The sequence below is a fragment of the Vipera ursinii genome (assembly GCF_947247035.1).
Source record: "Vipera ursinii genome assembly, chromosome: 2".
In the NCBI taxonomy this organism is placed as follows: domain Eukaryota; kingdom Metazoa; phylum Chordata; class Lepidosauria; order Squamata; family Viperidae; genus Vipera; species Vipera ursinii.
Window position 1 is genome coordinate 259,564,233 of NC_139513.1, and position 20,023 is coordinate 259,584,255.

At 36.6% G+C, this 20,023-nt stretch overlaps 1 protein-coding gene across 2 annotated transcripts in view; it reads right to left on the reverse strand.

Annotated features, from left to right (window-relative positions):
* ATG10 (autophagy related 10) overlaps nucleotides 1–19,663 on the reverse strand; it is a 115,475-nt gene extending 95,812 nt beyond the window's left edge. The window contains exons 1-3 of one of the 2 annotated variants that reach the window (XM_083357266.1): nucleotides 19,370–19,663; nucleotides 16,318–16,440; nucleotides 6,549–6,659 (exon numbers count right to left, since the gene is read on the reverse strand). In XM_083357266.1, the coding sequence (XP_083213392.1) occupies nucleotides 6,549–6,659; nucleotides 16,318–16,440 (234 nt within the window). In that variant the 5' untranslated portion in view covers nucleotides 19,370–19,663. Of the gene's footprint in view, nucleotides 1–6,548; nucleotides 6,660–16,317; nucleotides 16,441–19,324 lie in introns of both variants that reach the window. The other variant, XM_083357267.1, reaches the window with a different exon arrangement.
* Between the last annotated feature and the right edge of the window lie 360 nt (nucleotides 19,664–20,023).

Genomic DNA, 20,023 nt, shown 5'->3' on the forward strand with positions numbered 1-20,023 from the left:
ATGTACACATGTTGTACTTTGACAATAAAGGTTTATTTATTATTATTATTAGAAGCAGGGATAGGCAACCTTGACTCTTTTATGACTCGTGGACTTCAACTCCCAGAATTCCTGAGCCAGCATGGCTGGCTCAGGAATTCTGGGAGCTGAAGTCCACGAGTCATAAAAGAGCCAAGGTTGCTACAGAATTATTGCAGGGAACACATCAAAGCCCAATGTTGAATGGCAGAAAATGCATTGTATGTTTTCTGCATGCATTGTATAACACTGAATCAACTCAGGTACAAACTATACATTCAAAACTATTAAATGTAATTGAAATTATAATTTTTTTAGATTACTCCTGTTAGCAAAAGTAACAGTTGGCAGTTTATAAACTATCTTTAAAATACAATACTTGGATTTTTTTCCTCTGAAAAAAAAATCCTATTGAATGCTGGGTTTCATTAAACTTGTTTACATTTTTTCCTAAGTAATGTTTATTAAGTTTTAACTTCAGATTTTTACTCCATAACAAACAGTGCAGTTATGCAAATATTTACATTTTTGTTCAAGCTATTTTCTTCTACACAAAAATAAGAAGAGTTTGATTTTTTCTTATTTGAACACATTTGTTTGTTTGGAAAAATGATTAATAAACATTTGTATGATTAATATGTGCACCTACATATGATGCCCCTTAATGAAAATGCATTCATATAGCCAAGCTAAATTTTCAAAAACTGTCTAACTTTAAAATTAAAAGATTATGTTCAGCATTAATAACTTGGCAGCTGATTTATCCAATGGAAAACTTTCCATATTTAATCCAGAATGACTTTTTCCATCTCACCATAGTCTCAAAAATAAAAGCAATTCACATAAAACATGTATGACTGTAGGCTCTATTGACACCAAATTAATACTATGACATTTATAGAAAATTATCTGATTACATTCTATCAAAGGAACATGATTCAAAGAAATCAACCCAGTCATTTTAGATCAGGGGTGTCAAACTGCCAGCCCACGGGCCGGATGCGTCCCAACGAAACCGTGCCCACCCCATTGCCGGCAAAAGCTCTGATACGTTGCGCGATGTCACGTGACGTCTCAAGTTTGACATGCCTGTTTTAGATGTTCACAGTACAAAATTTATTATTTATGTATTAGCTCTAATCTCTAATCAATATATCAATGCGTTTAATCAATAAAATATTAAGAAAAGATAACATATCTTTGAGTTGAACTTGACTCTAGGTGAGCACATAGGAATAGAATAGAATAGAATAGAATAGAATAGAATAGAATAGAATAGAATAGAATAGAATAGAATAGAACAGGAGAGGAGAGGAGAGGAGAGGAGAGGAGAGGAGAGGAGAGGAGAGGAGAGGAGAGGAGAGGAGAGGAGAGGAGAGGAGAGGAGAGGAGAGGAGACTTGGAAGGGACCTTGGAGGTCTTCTAGTCCAAACCCTGCTCAGGCAGGAAACCCTATACCATTTCAGACCATTCTCATACCAATTAATTGAGACCAAATTTTTTAGTTAGAGTTGTATTCAACCATAACAAATCTACAGTACAGATTTCACAGGCTACAGGAATTGCAGAGAGGAAAGCAATTCCGTATCATGCAAGCAACAATACATTCCAATTACCATGCAAGCAATAATCCACATCCACATTACACCGGATATGCCCCATGAGAAAATAGATAAGTGACTGGCCAATTCCATATATATGTATTTCTATAAAGTTTATACAGCTTTTCTAAAAGTGCTTCCAAATCCACCAAGTCAATATCTTTATTAAGCCAACTGAAGTGTTACTAAACTGTTACAAGCAATCAAGTTTCAACAGATCTTCATATGGGTTACAGAAGGATGGAGAGGAAAAAAGGTTAGGAAAAATGCAGCTGATGTTAGATGGCTCTATTGTTAGGTGAAGTTGTAAGGAGTTTCTGATATGCAATCATATACTGTCAGATACAGAATAAGATGTAAAAACAATTTTATCTAATGCATGCTTTAGCTTGACCACATAATCTGAGTAATGTTACAGTTAAAATAAATATACAAATTTATATTACAAATATAATGCTACAGATTTGATAAATATTGCTTACTTTTACTAAAAATATTCTAAATTGCAGTAAGAAATGTGTACAAAGAAAATACAATTATTCTTTTAAGCAGGAATTAAAATTAAATATTTTAAATCAATTAATATTAATTTAACTAACAGAAATAATTATTTTAGTTGTTAATGTGAAATAACTGTATGAAATTTAAAGTTATCCCTAATATTTGTGAAATTTAATTTAAATGTCTTTAAATTAAATGGCTGTTGGGAAAAAATCCTGCAGAAAGCAGAGCTATACAGCTATACAGCAGTTCCAAGAAGGCTCCAGACCTATTTGCACTACTCAGGTAACCCTGAGGACACAGACAAACCTCCAAGTGGCCTCAATGTTTCTCCAAAAGAATACACATGACCAGATGTCTGAAAGGAGTATACAGTAAATCCTTCCATTCCCACCATCCAGTCAGAGCTGAAGAAGCTTCTTGGATGAGAGGAGAAACACCTTCAAAGAAAAGCAAGAAAGTCCAGTTGCCTCTTGAAAGTGCATTTCTGGGACAACCATGACCTGGATGACTGAAAATCTCCATAGACATACAGCTTTTTAATTATTCAAGTAGCAACAACACTACAGGGAATTTTCAACTTAAGAATCATTTGTTCAGTCACTGTTCAAAGTTACAATGGCACTGAACAAACAGACTTGTCAGCAGTGAGAGCTGGGGTGGTAGAGCGCAAGGCACTGGGCTCCCAGCATGCAGGATGGAAAAGATGACTGCAGCTGTGACTGGGGCAGATGCAATTCCCAGGCAATTCCCACCTTGCAAGGCAGGGTACAAGGCAGCCAAAGGGCAGAGATGGTGGGGAAATTGATGGGTGGGAGGAGATGGAAGCAGTCCCTTACCTTATTGAGGCTCAGGAAGCCCAGAATGGCTTGCATTGGTTGGACACTTGTTTCATAATGCACAATTCTCAGTTAACAATGGGAAACCGGACTGCCACGATTGCAGTTATTAAGTAGTGGTCACATGATGTCTCCATTTGTAAGAACATCACATAGCGATGAAAATTTCAGTCCCAATTATGGTTGTAAGTCAAAGACTACCTTAAAATCTAATTGTAATAAACACGAGAAAATCAGCTCATTTTTTTCAATTAGTCTTAAATCTGATTTTATTTAGCTATTCTCCTTTATTTCACCTTTAAACTAGTTCAGAAATGAAACAGCATTTTTTTTAAAATGACATTGGCATTGATTGCTTCTGGCTTATATTAATGTTTGAACATATCCATTCAAATAAGGGCATTATAACAACAAAACTTGATTCACAGATAAACTCAAGCAACTACTTCGTGCCAAAGAGGAAGCCTACAGGAAAGGAGATAGAATGCTGTACAATCAGGCCAGGAATGTATTAACAAGGGAGATCAGAGCAGCAAAAAGAAGCTACTCTGAAAAGTTGAGGAAATTAGCCCTCAACAAATGAACCAGCAAATGTGTGGAAAACCCTTAAAAATATCACTGGCTACAGCAAACCTCCTTCCCATGCTGAAAGGAATTGACAACTGGAAGATGACCTGAATGTGTTTTACTGTACATCTGAGAGGAAACCATTGTCAACTATCGCCACCCTCTCCATTTCAGATACACCAACAACAGCCAAGTCTCCAATAGCTGATTCCATCCTTCTGGGCCTCCCACCACTGGTAATCACAGAAAAAAATGTGTGAGGTCTATTTCACAGACAGAAGCCTGGAAAAGCACCAGGCCGGACAAGATAACTCCTTGACTGAAAGTTTGTGCTAACCAATTGGCCTCCATCTTCATCTGCATCTTTAGTTAATCACTAGAGATCTGTTATGTTCCTTCTTGCTTCAAACAATCTACTATCATCCCATCAAGCCCTCCATCAAGGAGCTGAACAACTACACACTGGTTGCTATGACATCCATAATTATGAAAACCTTTGAAAGGCTAGTGCTGGCCCACCTGAAAACCAACACGGATCCAGTGTTAGACCCCTTGCAATTTTCATATTTGCTACTGAGCAAATTGGCAGATGATGCTATTAATATAGTACTTCACTACATCTTATAATATCTTAAATCTTCAAGGACCTATGCAAGGGTCCTTTTTGTAGACTTCAGCTCGACATTTAATACCATCACTCCAGATATTCTTCTCACTAAAATTATTCAGCTGGCTGTGCCTGACACACCTGTAAGTGGATCATAAGCTTTATAACAGATAGGGAGCAGCAGGTGAAACTAGGCAAAATCACAGGTACCCCCCAAGGCTATGCACTTTCTCCATTACTCTTTTCTCTATATACCAACAACTGCATCTCAAAGGATCCCTTTGTTAAAATACTGAAGTTTGCAGATGATACAACAGTGATTAGTCTCATTTGAGACGACAACAGGTCTGCATACAGATGGGAAGTTGAACAACTGGCCCTGTGGTGCAGCCGGACCAATCTTGAACTGAACACACTCAGAACTGTAGAGATGTTAGTAGATTTTAAGAGAAGCCCTCCTATTCTACCACCTCTTACAATACTAGACAACACAGTATCAACAGCAGAGACTTTCAGGTTTTTAGGTTTTATAATATCTCAAGACTTAAAATAAACACTTAACATCAAAAACGTCATCAAAAAAGCACAACAAAGAATGTTTTTCCTGCATCAACTCAGAAAGCTCAGACTGTCCAAAGATGCAGTTCTACAAAGGAATTATTGAGTCTGTCATTTGCATCTCTATAACTGTCTGGTTTGGCACAGCAATGAAATAAGACAGACACAGACTTCAACAAATAGTTAGGACTGGGGGGGAAAAATAACAACAACCAGCCTGCCTTCCATTGAGGACCTGTATACTGCATGAGCCAGAAAGAGGGCTGTGAAAAATAGCTACAGACCCTGCACATCCTCTATATAAACTGTTTCAACTTCTTCCCTTAAGACGATGCTATAGGGCATTGTACAGCAAAACAACCAGACACAAAGACAGTTTTTCCCCCATGCTATCACTCTGCTAAACAACTAATCCCTACAATACTGTCTATGCCCTAGGATGTCAAACTACCCAGTAGGGCTGTATTACCTATTATCATTCTCATCTTTTCATCTTTCCTATTACCTATTTCCTTAGTTTCTTATAACTTGTTTTTTGTATCTCATGATTTATGTTAATTGCTTTTATTTAGTATTCTATTATGATTTAGGTTGATTATTTGGTATCCTATGACTATCACTAAGTGTTGTATCTTATGATTTATGATGATTGTATTTTATGATTATGGTCATGATTTATCACTTGTTGATTGTATCTACACTGAGAGCTTATACACCGGAGACAAATTCCTTGTGTGTCCAATCACATTTGGCCAATGTGAACTATTACCCCCCGTAGATAGGGCTCGCAACTTGGGAGTCCTCCTAGATTCACGGCTCACTTTGGAAGACCACATTGCGGCTGTGACTAGGGGGGTCTTCGCCCAGGTTCGCCTGGTGCGCCAGTTGCGGCCCTATCTAGGCCGGGATGATTTATGCACGGCCACTCACACGCTCGTGACCTCTCATCTAGACTACTGCAATGCTCTCTACATGGGGCTGCCCTTGAGGACCACCCGGAGGCTCCAACTGGTACAGAATGCAGCCGCGAGAGTTGTGTTGGGAGTCTCCCTATACTCCCATGTCACACCTCTGCTCCATGAGCTGCATTGGTTGCCAGTTGTCTTCCAGGTGAGATTCAAGGTACTAGTAATGGTGTTTAAGGCCCTACATGGCATGGGTCCGGAGTACCTTAGGGAACACCTGCTGCCGGCATCAACTTCCCTTCGCCCTGTGCGTTCCCACAGAGAGGGCCTCCTCAGGGTGCCACCGATCAGGGAATGTCGATTGGTGGCCCCCAGGGGGAGATCCTTCTCTGTGGGCGCCCCGGAGCTATGGAATCAGTTACCGGTTGAGCTCCGGATGGCGCCCGATCTTCGCTCCTTCCATCGCGATCTAAAGACATTCCTATTTGAACAAGCCGGCCTGGCCTGATGGGGGATGGGTGGGGGTTTTTATTGTTATTTTAATATTTGTATTTACTGTTTTTAGTGGGCATATATTTAATCCTTTTTTAACTTTTGTAACTCTGTATTTTTTATGCTTGCCCTGTTCACCGCCCTGAGTCCTTCGGGAGAAGGGCGGTATATAAATAAAATGAAATGAAATGAAATGAAATGAATAAAGAATTCTATTCTATTCTATTCTATTCTATTCTATTTGTCTGATACATAATGAAACATTTGATTGTATAATCAAAACATGATTAACAAGCAAGTATTATATATGAACAACAGCTAAACTATTCTGTAATTATTCCAATTAATTTTAGAGTCTACCTGGTAACCTATTTGATGAATGCTCACATTACTAAATTTATTGATTTAAATTACAATATTAAAATATTTTGGTTTGATCAAAAGCAGAAATGTTACATACCTCAACAGACAGAAATGTTGGTTCATCATTTACTATGTCCACTCTGCCTGAAGAGATACTTCTGTTTTTCAGCTGAAAATGTGTTTTACTCATGTAGCCATCAGTAGAGTCCTATGTTTAGATATTAAAGAAAAGCACACTTTGAATTTTTTGTTTTCAGGAAAGAATTCTACAAATTAAAAAGGTTTTTCATTTTAAGGATTTTAATTAAATTATGCAATACGCAAACTGATACAAAAGCATCCCAAATTAAATACTTAAGTCCTTGAGTAATCAAAATTTTGTGAAGTTGAGCCTGTCTCTCAGATATTACATATATTATATGTTATTTTCTTGGAAACAATGCATAAGTGGTTTGTCATTGGCTTTTTCCAGAGTGTTTTGTCAAGATTTATTGCTCAATATTCTTAAAACAGTATATAAAAATTCAGAATTATTAGACCTACTCCTACCCACATTTTCTATTCATGTTTACTCAAATATAAGCCCCCTTAAATTTAATGATGTTCAGTCTCGTGTATGCATAGGATTGCTGCCTCTGTTCTATTGATTCTATCCACTTACTTTCGTAATACTAGAAAAATCTTTACCTTTTTCTTTCTTGGTAATACTTCCATTAGTTGAAAATCTTAAAGCTGATTTTTTTTTCTCAATTTCTTTACTGGAGGAATCTTTTCACTTTCTTTCTAAGCTATCCTAGTAATATTATATTGCTATCAAATATTAATTCATTGTCATGTTTTAAAACCAGTTCATCAAACTCAACCAACCATTATACGTTCTAGTGGTATTACACTTTATTTATGGTTACAGAAATGTGTAGGCAATATATGAGGATTAAATCTAAGAAAAATTCAGTATTCTGAATAAAGATATTTTCATAATATGCAGTAGAATCTGATCTTTCAACAGAAGAATAAAAATACTAAATTTCACTATTTAAAACAATTATTAATTAGCTAAGTAGAAACAAAATTTTCAGATGAAACATTGGAATTGGAAGTTTCTAAGAACACATTTTGAGTATTATCGTCCAGGATGAGGACATAATTATTTGTAAAATATTACAACTTAAAGCATTACTTAAAGAGGATTTGTTCCTTTTACAAAGCAACGTTTGCCTTACAAAGTGTATCATACAATATGATCTTGCCTTTTGCCTTACAAAATGTATCATATCAAATGTGGCAGAGAGAAAATAAGACACAGGGTAAATATTCATAAATAAAAATCTCTAGTTAATACCATATTGAATAACAATTTCAAAACAGTCAAAACAAAACAAGGTTGTATTGTTATTAAATCATATATGCTGACCCATTTTCCAGTTAAGTGCAGATGGTAAACTGATAAATTGTAAGGCACAAGCATTCAACAGACATTCAGTAAAAGCACTTCACAAGAAGCATGAAGAAGGATTCTTCCCATATGCCATTGAAAATGGAACAAAAAAATTACCATCTGTAATACAGGAGAATGTGAAATAGCACTTTCTAAAATTAAACATTAAAGTACATAGACCCAGAAATGTACTAAAGAGCTCTGTAAGAATGAAAAGTATAATTAAAACTGCTAACTTAATTTTCAAAATGTGAAGGGGTTTTTTGGACTTTAGTCATTATAAATGTCTCAATATGGTGCTTAGCAGCTTCAAATACTCTTACCAGCTAGAATTTATCTAGATACATATATGTTTAGGTGATTTGCCCACTTACAAGATCAAACCTGTTATAAGACCAAATCACCCTTGGTTTGGTCAATCACTGATGGTTGATCTTTACAAAAAAGGAGATTACAGCTTTTTTATTCTCTTTGATTCGCTGGCAGCTTTTGATACTGTTGATCATAATATCCCTGTGAACTGAATCTATATATTTGAAGTTAGAGTTACTGTACTAACTCACTTATATCAATAGGGCCATATTCAGGAATAAAACTGGATAATTCCAAGTCAGTTCAGCTGAAAGATTCTAACAATCTATTTAATCCCGAATGCTGGTTAACTTTTACATGTTTGTTGAAGGGGAGAACCACTAAAATGTTTTTAATCTGTTCTAAAAATGTTAATGCTTTTTCCCAATTTGCTATCGAGCCAAATTCACAGTAGCCTTATATGATATTAGAATCTGAATACCTATAGGTGTGTATATCCTTATGTAACTGTCTGTCTAGACCAGGGCTGTCAAACTGCCGGCCCGCAGTCTGGTTGCATCATGCTGAGGCTGCGCCCACCCCAGCTCCGGCAATGCGAAAAAGTCACAATACGTTGCGACATGTCATGTGATGCGGCACATTTGACATTTGACATGTTATGTGATGCGGCACATTTGATCTTGATTCAAATACCCTAAATAATAATAATAATTTTATTTGTATACCGCCCTTCTCCCGAAGGACTCAGGGTGGTGAACAGGGCAATAAATACTAAAATACAAAGATACAAAAATTAAGAAAAGATTAAACAACGTGCCGAAAACATTACAACAATAAGTTAAAATACGTTAAAACAATAATAAAACCCAAACCCATCAGACCAGGCCAGCTTGTTCAAACAAGTAGGTCTTTAGATCCCGCCGGAAGGACCGAAGGTCGGGTGCCATCCGGAGCTCAACCGGTAAACGGTTCCACAAATCCAGCGCACCCACAGAGAAGGACCTCCCCCTGGGGGCCACCAGACGACATTCTCTGATCGGTGGCACCCTGAGGAGGCCCTCTCTATGGGAGCGCACTGGGCGGAGGGAAGTTGATGCCGTCAGCAGGTGCTCCCTAAGGTACTCCGGACCCATGCCATGTAGGGCTTTAAAGGTCATTACCAGCACCTTGAATCTTACCCTGAAGACAACTGGAAGCCAATGCAGCTCACAGAGCATAGGTGTAACATGGGAGTATCGGGAGACTCCCAACACAACTCTCACGGCTGCATTCTGCACCAGTTGGAGCCTCTGAGTGGTCCTCAAGGGCAGCCCCATGTAGAGAGCGTTGCAGTAGTCCAAGCGAGAGGTCACGAGCGCATGAGTGACCGTACGCAAGGCATCCCGGTCTAGATAGGGCCGCAACTGGCGCACCCGGCGAACCTGGGCAAAGGCCCCCCTGGTCAGAGTTACTATATGATCTTCTAAAGAAAGCTGTGAATCTAGGAGGACTCCCAAGTTGCGAGCCCTATCTACGGGGGGCTCGCCAGGCATTAGGTTCACAATGTTCACCTGGGCATAGCTTATCTTCATGCCTTCTGGTCTTATTCATTATTGTCATGTAGCTTGTTTTTAAGCTGATTTTAAATATTTTAAATATTTTACTTTTAGAAGTTTCAATTGCTTAAAAGTCACTGTAAATTGATTTAAATTGCCCTCACTTTGGAATTTGTTATTTACCACTGAAAATGAGTTAAAATTTATAAATCAAATAAATTCACAGCATAAAACTTGAATATGTCATATTACACAAGTAATCCGAACAATGATGGCATATTCCACCTCAAGGAAGGGCTAGTTCAGTTCTTCCCCCCACTTTTCTCAGAGCAAAACCACCCCAGTGGAATGCTGAGGCCCCTTTTAAGTTCCTTCTGCTTTTTTTTCACTGCACAAAGTCAGTCCCCTATGATTAGCAGACAAGCCAGTCATGTCTCAGCAGCAGCAGCAGCAGCAGCAGAGTGCTGGATAGCAAGGGTGTCTGGGATTCAGCTGGGGTTCTTATGTCTTGCAGAGCATGGCAAGCAGGCCTAGAGCTGCTTGGTTCCAGGGCTGCTTGCTACTCCACAAAGCAGGATGCAGGATAGCCAAAAGGGCACAGATGGAGGGGAGATAGGCAAGTAGGAGGAATTGGAGGCAGCCCTTTCCTTACTAAAGCTTGGGCCTGAAAGGACCCAAAACCAAAATGGCTTAGACTAGGTTGGGTATTTGGCTAACAACTAATAAATTTCACTTATTAATAGCAATGTGGATTGCCAATATTGCAGTCATTAAGTGATATAATCCCATGATTTCTTATTTTACAACCGCATTGCAGCAATTGGAATTCTAGCCTCAACTGTGGTCCTTAAATTGAAAAATATCTATGCAGCCACTATTTTCAAGGAGCATATCAGGAATCACTTGAACTTCTGTTTCTCATTAACAGAAAACCAGAGGAATTATGCAATGAACTTAAAGAAGTTGTTTATGAAGAATGTGAAAAAAGACTTCCAAAAATGAGGAAAGCAAACTGGATGTCACAACAAACAGTGAAAATGGCAAAGTAAAGAAGAAAGTCAAAATCAAACAACAAACATGTCAGAAGGGAACTTAACAAGGTGTTTCAGAGAGGTGTTAGAAGAGACAAGAAGCAATATCTGTAAAGAAGATGGAAACAGACATGGAGAGCAAGGAAAATCTTTCAAAAGATCTCTGAAATCAGAAGAATGTTCTAATCTCAAATTGATATGCTAAAGGATGCCAATGAACAGACAGTAACCAATTCAGTGGAGAACAAAGGAAAATAAAAGTATACTGAAACAGTAGAGATGTCAAGGTATTCAATATACGGTACCTTAAAAGATATTCTCTACTTACAAGTAAGAGAAGATGAAGTTAGATAAACTTCAAGCCTTACCAAGCCAGAAGGCTATAGGAAGTTAGTATACTTAATAACCTTAATTTCACATTCTAGCAAAATAAGGATCATCCAAAGCAGATTACAGCCATGCATGGGAAAAGGGATGCCAGATGTTCAGATAGCTTTAGAATAGCCAGGGAACACGAGATATAATAACTGATGCTGGATATTTAAGAGAGCAAAAGAATAGCAAAAAGAAGTATATGCTTCATTGAAAAGCTTCAATTGTGTTGATCGCATCAAGCTGTGGAAAGTACTAGGAAAAATGGAAATCCCAGACTTCCCATTATTTTCATGGGAAATGTACAGATAGGTCGGGAACTCACCAAAAAATACTCATTTCAAGTTGGCAAAAAAAAAACACACACGATAAGACTGCATACTCTGCCCTTATTTATTCAATCTATATGCTGAATATATATTAAGGAAAGCTGGACTGGAAGAAAAGAAGGGTGTAAAACTGAAGGAAAAGATATAAATACCCTGCATTCTGATGATACTGCTGACAGTCAAACATACAAAGGATCCACAAGCCTTAGTCAAAGAGCACAGTGAATAAATAGGACTAAAATGAAATATAAAGATAACCAAACTAATAATAGCAACTGCAAAGAGTCCTAGATTTGACAATGAAGGTATCAAAATGGTGGATAGCTTCTGCCTAAACCAAGGGTAGGCAACCTCGGCTCTTTTATGACTCATGGATTTCAACTCCCAGAATTCCTGAGTCAGCATAGCTGACTCAGGAATTCTGGGAGTTGAAGTCCATGAGTCATAAAAGAGCCGAGGTTGCCTGCCCCTGGCCTAAACTATCAACTCTAAAGGAACAAGCAGTCAAGAAAACTAGCACTTGATAGAGCAGCTATGAGGGCATTGAAAAAAAATATTCAAATGATGTGATGTGTCCATACCTATTTACCTATCAAATTATCCTACTTCAAACATATTAGGTAACAACTCGGGTCTCTGAAAAAGGCTCTAATGCTGAAAAAGATGGAAGGAAATAAATGGAGGCTGACAGCAGTAAGGTAGATCACTCAGTTACACTGATAAATACCCTGTTGGGCAATTTCACAAAACAGATTAGGGATAGATCATGGTGCCAGGAATTGAAAATCTGATGGCACATAGTCTATCCATCTATTGCTGTTTATATTACTGCCATGTAGCTTTATATAAAGATAGAGAGGGTTGCTTCCAACCACATTATATTTTGTTTGTTCTCCAAGGAACACATGAAGTATGTCCAGATTCCATTTTGGGGAGTGAAAACATACCACAGCTGAAAAGATATTACTGAGAATTAAACAACAGAAAGTTGTAGAATTTAGATCAGCACAGTAATCTGGAGATACTCTGGGTTGTCCATTTCTGCTTTGTATTATAGATACAGACTGTTCTTCACTCTGGTTTTGTGTTGCTCACAAGTGGTATTAATTTTGATGTAAAAAAGATAGATTTTTAACATTGGCTTAAATAGAAAAGCTTCTATAATGGAGGAGAAATATTTTTAAAGATTGATGAAACACAAGAATTTCTACTCGACACATTCACTTGCTGTTTTAATCACTTTCCTCTATACCTCCCAATATGTTCCTGATATATTTCTCACAATCCATATGCAGTTCCAAAGACTGTTCAGTAATGTTTTCATTAGTGAGCATTCAAAGATGAAAAATCCCCAGATGTTAGTGAATTACAAATCCCAGCATTCTTCATCACTGTCCATACTGATAGGAGATTTTGGGTATTGGGATCAATAAATCCTGTATTATACCAATCCAACAGTGGTGCAAAAAAGAAGGGGGGGAATCTGCTTGCTGCAGTTTTCCAGATAAGAGTTAACTACCAAGAATCACATTTCTCCTATTAATTTTCTTCTAGCTAGCAACATGCAGTTGCAATATGAGGTATAGATCCAAAAATGGCTTTTATGCCTGATTTATGCTTTCACAAAGCCTTCAGAAAACTTGATTTATCATCTACCACTATACCACAAAATGAATATATATATATATAATTTATCCTGCAAAAATAGGACAACTGTTCCAGGTACTATTAACCAAACCTAGTTACACATTTCTTACATATTATCTCATTTAAGAAAATTAAACATGTTTTTGACAGGGTTATTTTTAAAAAAGATGTTCTGGGATTGTGTAAACACAGCATGGATTCCTGGTAACAATATCTACTGAAAGACAACTAAAATGCATGGTTGGTAATAAACAGTAGCTGCATATTAACAGCTCATTTCTCAAAGAAAGCACAAACAAATTGGGGTTTTATTAGCTGTTTCATTAAGTTTTATTTTAGAGAAGCACATACAAAAAGCATATGTGCAACAGCTGATATAAAAGGATTCTATTCAAAACAATCTCTGTTCAAACCCCATTAATGTACCATTAAATTACTTGATAAGTCTGCAGATTTAACTATAAATTTAACTCTTTGAATAATATATTACTTCTGACAAGTGTTTATTTCATTTCCTGTGATTTTAAATCAATGTATGTCTTTTCAGCATATTAATTCTGTCCTCCAAGCTGCATTATCTGTCTGTCTGTCTGTCTGTCTGTCTGTCTGTCTATCTATCTATCTATCTATCTATCTATCTATCACAGTGCCATAGGCTATTCTAGAATTTCTTTCGTCAAGATTTCACCTAAAATGAATATATGTACTTTTGTCAGTATACATTTGAACACAAAACCAATTCTTTTCAAGAAAATTACCTTGTCTTTAGTTGCTTTTACTGGCACCTTATATTTATGTCCCCACTAAAACCTAATGAGCCAAATTCAGAATGTACTTTTACTAGAACGAACTATGACTGTACAAGCAATAAAGACTATAGTTGCAAACCAAATCTAAGCAGAACAAAAACATAGGATTATTGGGTAGGAAAAACAAACTTCATTTCAGTACCTTACTATAAAATCCCCTACTAAACATTGCATAAAAACTCATAAATTGGCAATTCTTGGTTTATATATTTAAAATTATAAACAAAATCACACTGTATGAAATAAATCTCATTTGAATTTTTTGGTAAGCATGTATACATGTAAATTGATATTATTATACAGTTGTGGCAGGATATGATGCCCTGATACACATAGCAAAATATAAAATGATCTAGGTGTAAAGATTTTTTTTTTGGTCAGTACCAACTCAACTGTTAGATTAGACATCTAGCAGCTTCATATCCAATTAAATTACCTGAGAGCAGGCCCATCATATGTTTGGAAATACACACACACACACACACACACATATATATATATATATATATATATATATATATATATATATATATATATATATATATATATATATCAGGCAGAAGTGTTAGGCAATGGTAGAATCCTCAATGTTGAGGATTGCTGGACAATTTCTGTACTGAATGCATGCTGGATTGACTTGACACATTGTGTGTGAATCCAGACACAGGTTGAAAAGAAATTTGTAGCTAAAAAGCCAACAGAAACAAATACAATCTGAACAAAATTGTGGAAAGGAATGGCTGGTGGAAAAAATATAGCATTTGGATGAAGCAGCAAGGACAGCTCGACAAAGGTTTTGGATGTCCAAAGAACTTGGGGAAAAAGTTGTTTTACTACCTTTTGCTTTTCTCTCTAAATTAAAAGGAAGCTCAAGAATTGAAAATATTGAAACTGACTAATAGCAAGAGTACCAGAGTAAACAATCTTGTATGAATCAATGAGGAAGCATAAACTTTAAAAAAAACTTATTTTCCCCCCAGAAATATCATTTGTTAAGGCCATTGCATCTACAGTATTACAAATAATTTATCACTGTATTTAGAGGACACTGTCGGTGTCCATGTGTATCTAAAAGTTCCTATCCCTCTTCCCAGTTTCCAATATATCCAAAGACCTGGAACTAAAATACAACTACAAAAACATACAGGACTATCCTGTGTAAAGTCAGACCACCGGTGCATCTAGCTCACTTTGATGTATAGTTCACTGATTGGCTGCAGCTCTCCATGAATTCAGAAAAGCATTTTTTCTTATTCTATCTTCAGATAAATTAGACCTAGGAGCTTCTCTATGTAAAACATGTACTTATCATATTTGTATTATATTTATGATAAAAAAATTTCAGTTATCAACATAGTAGAGCACAGATAGAAAATCATAGAAAATCAGATAGGATTACAGCAATAACTAAAGCCGTGTTGCCCAATCTTTGGATCATTTGTTCTATATGCAAGCAATATGGCTACAGCAAAAGTCCATCTGTTCACAAAATGGTTGTCAACAAGGCTTGCCTAGTTATGAGTCAACGTCATCAAAACATTACCCAAAAGGAAAACTTGTAGTGTTCAAAGAAATCCTTCCCTCTTAAAAAGAAAAAAGCCATCTCCTTAGTGATCTGTAAACACAAAATATTCTCCAAGCAAGCAGTTTCTATGTATACACTTAAGTACTTTTAAATTCTTTTTTTGCTTTGCTTTGTTTAGATTTTTAGGTGTCCTGTGATAATTTCATTGTTTAGTTGATCACTGTAGATTTTTGCTACAATGAATGGTATTGTAAAAAAATATAACCTAAGAGGAAAGTGTCTACACTGGTTATTTTTGTAATTTTCTGCAAAATGTAGATCATTAACAAGCATAAAGGAAAATTTTCCCAATGCAAATTGTTTCTGCTTCTTTTCAAAAGCAAGTTAAAAATATTTATAAAGGAAAAGAATACCCAATTCTCAATGTCTATTTAATTTTTTATTTTGTTTTGTTTTATTTTGTTAAAAGCATCCTAGTCCTATCACTTGTATTTATAGTTTTGATTTCAAATTAATAATTGAAATTAAATATCATATTAAGATTTTAAGAAAAATACAGTGCTTTAAAAAAAGAACCAAAGGCCAAGTAAGAATTAAAATTAGATAAGAGATCTTATTGTTTAAAGTTCTTGGAAGAAGAGCTTTCAGAAATCAAATTAAATAAATATGAATATTTTATCTTAGTATAAATATTAAAGTACAATAAACCATAACTTGGTAACAACTACTCTCAGGAAGAGGACAGGAAGGCCTGGAGGAACATTGTCCATAGGGTCGCGATGGGTAGGACACGACTTCGCAACTAACAACAACAACTCTCAGGAAGTCTTTATTAGAGATGGCTTAAGACTTTGAAGTTTGCCCATACCTTTATGCTTCTCCATTGCCAATCATCCCCAATGCTTTGTGAATATTGGAGAAATTCTGTACAATATTGCTTGAATTTATTCTCTTCCAAAAAGAAATCTGCATCAACCAAGTTAAGTGACATCTGTCAAGAAATGGAAGTGTTAGCATTGGCAGAAACTGTGAGCTCTTAACATATTACCTATCTCCCAAAGGAAAGGAAAGAGAGAAAAACGGAAAATTCAACAGACAGTAGGGATTGGACTCATGCCTAATCAGTTTGCTACAGAAGGGCATCTGAAGGGTACCAAGTTAGGAAACACTTTTGAAGTAATACATTTATGTGCATGAGTCTGGAAACTATTCCAAAAGAACAAACATTTCCATTTTTAGTTTTTGTGCTATTTAAACATTGGTTACTACTTTCTTACCAATCAGAAAAATGTCAGAAAAAAAATCAGTAGTGCAATAAAATGTGTATTTTTCCTAGCACTCCAACATGGAAAGCATTTAGCTTAACAATTTGCTTTACCAAAATGAAAACAGATTGAATAAGCAAGGGAGCTTAAGGAATAGAGTGTCTATAGATTAGAGTGAACCTGACAGCAAAACCCCAACTATCTTATTTTTAAAGAGAATTATTGATTAACAAATATTGTCATCATCCCAGATTATTGTGAACTAGGAATTCCATACTCCAGGGTTTGGACTTTATCAATAATTACTAGGTCTCTCAGCATTATCAACAGAAACAAAGCAGTAGTTAGCATTGCTGGAGGACAGATGGTATAATTCTCAGACACCTAAAAGGAAGTTTGTTTTTAGCAAATAAGCATATACAACAGTTACATCAGATCAACTAGGAAACTTATAAACAACTCCATTTCCATGTGCTAAAATCTTTGAAAAATTAAGAATTTTATTAGTTATTTAGTTCTTATAAAATATATCACATTTTAATAAATAAACATTCTGAGTTTGAAGTTATATTTATTCATTTATATAATCAATCAATCAAGAAAAGCAGGTTCAACTTGGGCAACTAGCATCAGGTTAAAAACAGTACAAAATATTCACATCAAAAATAAGAATTAAATTTTAGTCTGTAGTTTATGTTGCAAAACTATCTTTTTTATGCTACATTTTCAAAACTGGCTGCATTCTGCAGTCTGCTGAACTTGTAATTCACCACAGTTATTTATGATCAGTTATAAACAGTCTTTTTGTTGCCTGCATCAGACTGAAAACTGTGGCAAAAGATAGCTAAATGCCTAATGGGGTATATATGTGTGGGTAATCTAAAACTATATTCACAGTCTAAGACTGCTGGAAACCTAGCCAAGGAACTAATTATTATTAAGTAGTGCCTAAGAATATAGGCAGTTCTAAGCACAGTGGGGGGGGGGGTGTTTCACATTATGATGTTCAGGTTTGATAAATTCAGAATTTCCAAATATCAAGGAAATCTTTTAGGGTGCCAAGCATGGCATAACAATAGATTTGTTGTATTCAACTTCAGTCCCCAAGTCCTAATATTTGATAATATTTTCCAATTGTTTTTTCCTTAGTATCACCCAGAATAGAAACATCAATAAATCAGATTCATTTCTTTTCAGTCTGTTATATGGGACATGTTATGAACAAAATGCATCTCTTTTTGGATCTTAAAGTCCCATTAGACCTTAACTGTCTAATTTTAAAAAACTTTCTTAACTTGAAGTTCCCAGTAGTTTTTACCACATCCAATTCCAACCCTCTGGCAAAGTTTCCAGTGAATAATTCTGGCAACTTAGTCATGACAGTGCTTTCAGTCAGTTTGTGAAATTTTGCAGCAGCCACTGATCAATTATTTCATCCTTTTTACTGCAAAGGTGACATTTGCTGTTGTTACATGTTGAATTTTCATCTTCATACAACTAATTGGCAAAGCTTGTTGTTGAGCCACCAAAATAAAGCTTTCAGTTACTTTATTTAATACTCAAATTTTATATAACTCCATATGGGTTTTTATCAGCTTTTCCTCCTAAACCTTCAAATATTGACCATACATTGTCTTGTTCTTCCAATTAAATCGGTTTCATTTCTTTTCTTTTCACCTTTACTGATTTCAAGAGCTTTCCTTGACTGTTTTCAGCAAGGGTTCTTGGTTTTTCTTCATGTCAGGCCATGCTTATATTAATATTATGGTTTGTTGTAGTCAGCCAGATGTTTAGACTGCATTTGGCATTTTTATCCACCTATTGAATCCTTCCCAAGGACCTGGGATAGGCAGGTATTGTTTGATGTTATTAAATGTATAATAGGAGGTAAGCTGTTCCAAGTAAAGCCGTCTTTTACAATTAAGTCATGGTGATTTTATCACTGCTGGTTTTCAGGTGATGCTCCAGATGTTTTGGGATTGCACCCAGGCACCTATTATTGTTAGAATATTCAATTGTTCCCATTATATTGATTCAATTAATTAAAATATTTAAGATTGCTTTTTAAGATCAAGTCTTCATTAAGTCCTCTTATATAAATAGATATCAACAATAAAATATTAGAAACATTAAAAAGGCAGTGGCAATGAGCAATGCAGTATTCAATCAATAAAACAGCACAAAATAAACTTATGCAAAAAATTAAATTTATAATATGTGCATCTCCAGTTACACATTTACAGTAATGGGGATAGGTAAACCATCACTGGATTACAAGTCTAGAAACATGACACCAGCATTAAAACACTCTCTTTCCTTTGTTGGAACCAAGAGGCATTAGGAGTTACCCTTGAATAATTAAAGTATATGAAACTTATTTAAGCAAAATGTCATACATTCCATAGTGTTTATGGGCACAAGGTTAATAATAAATATTTAGGTTTCTGCAGTTAGTACAATATTATAAATTCTAGCTAGCCTATTCCCGCCCATCAAGGGTATACAGTACAGGATATACCAGATGTTGATTTCTGCTACCTCCACAGTAATCTTTCTCAATCTGTCTTCTAGATTTGTTGGGTTTCACTTTCCGTAATACCTGGTACTCACTAGCTGTTGGGAATTTTAAGAGTTGAGGTCAAAATATATCTGTACCGGAGAGATGAGCTGAAGCGGATCAGCCAGCGCAGCTCCAGCTGATCGGCGCTGACTGGGATCACCAGCTGGAGCTGTGCCTACTCCACGCGCGGATCCGGAACTCCGTCGGTCTCCGCTGTCGCCGGCAGCAGCACACAGGCCTTGGGGGTGGGGAGTCAGCTGAAGCTGGGGCGCTGCCTGAGCTGTGCTGAGGCCCAGGGATCAGCTCTTGCGGCTCCACCTGATCGGCGCTGCCTGCAACGGTCGGATGGCTTGCGGATGGTTTAGACTAGGCTAGGGCAGCGACCGAGACTGGAGCTCTACCAGAGCCCCAGAAGGCGGCGCGCCCGGAAGAAAAGAGGAAGAGGCGGGGAGAATAGGAGAAGGGGTTTGTAAAAGGAGAGCTTTTGGCGGGAAAGAGAAAGTAAAGCGAGGGATAGAGAGAGAGAGATGGCAATAGGAATAAGGGAGGCTTCTGTGGAGAAAGCCTGAGGGAGGGAGAGAGAGAGAGAGAGGGAGGGAGGGAGGGTGATAGCAATAAGGGAGGCTTATGTGGGGCAAGAGAAAAAGAGAGAGGGCTATAGGAATAAAGGAGGCTTCTGTGGGGTAGAGAAAGGAGGAAGGGGAAAGGAGGCAAGCAGAGGAATCAAGGAAGGAACAGAGACTGTAGAA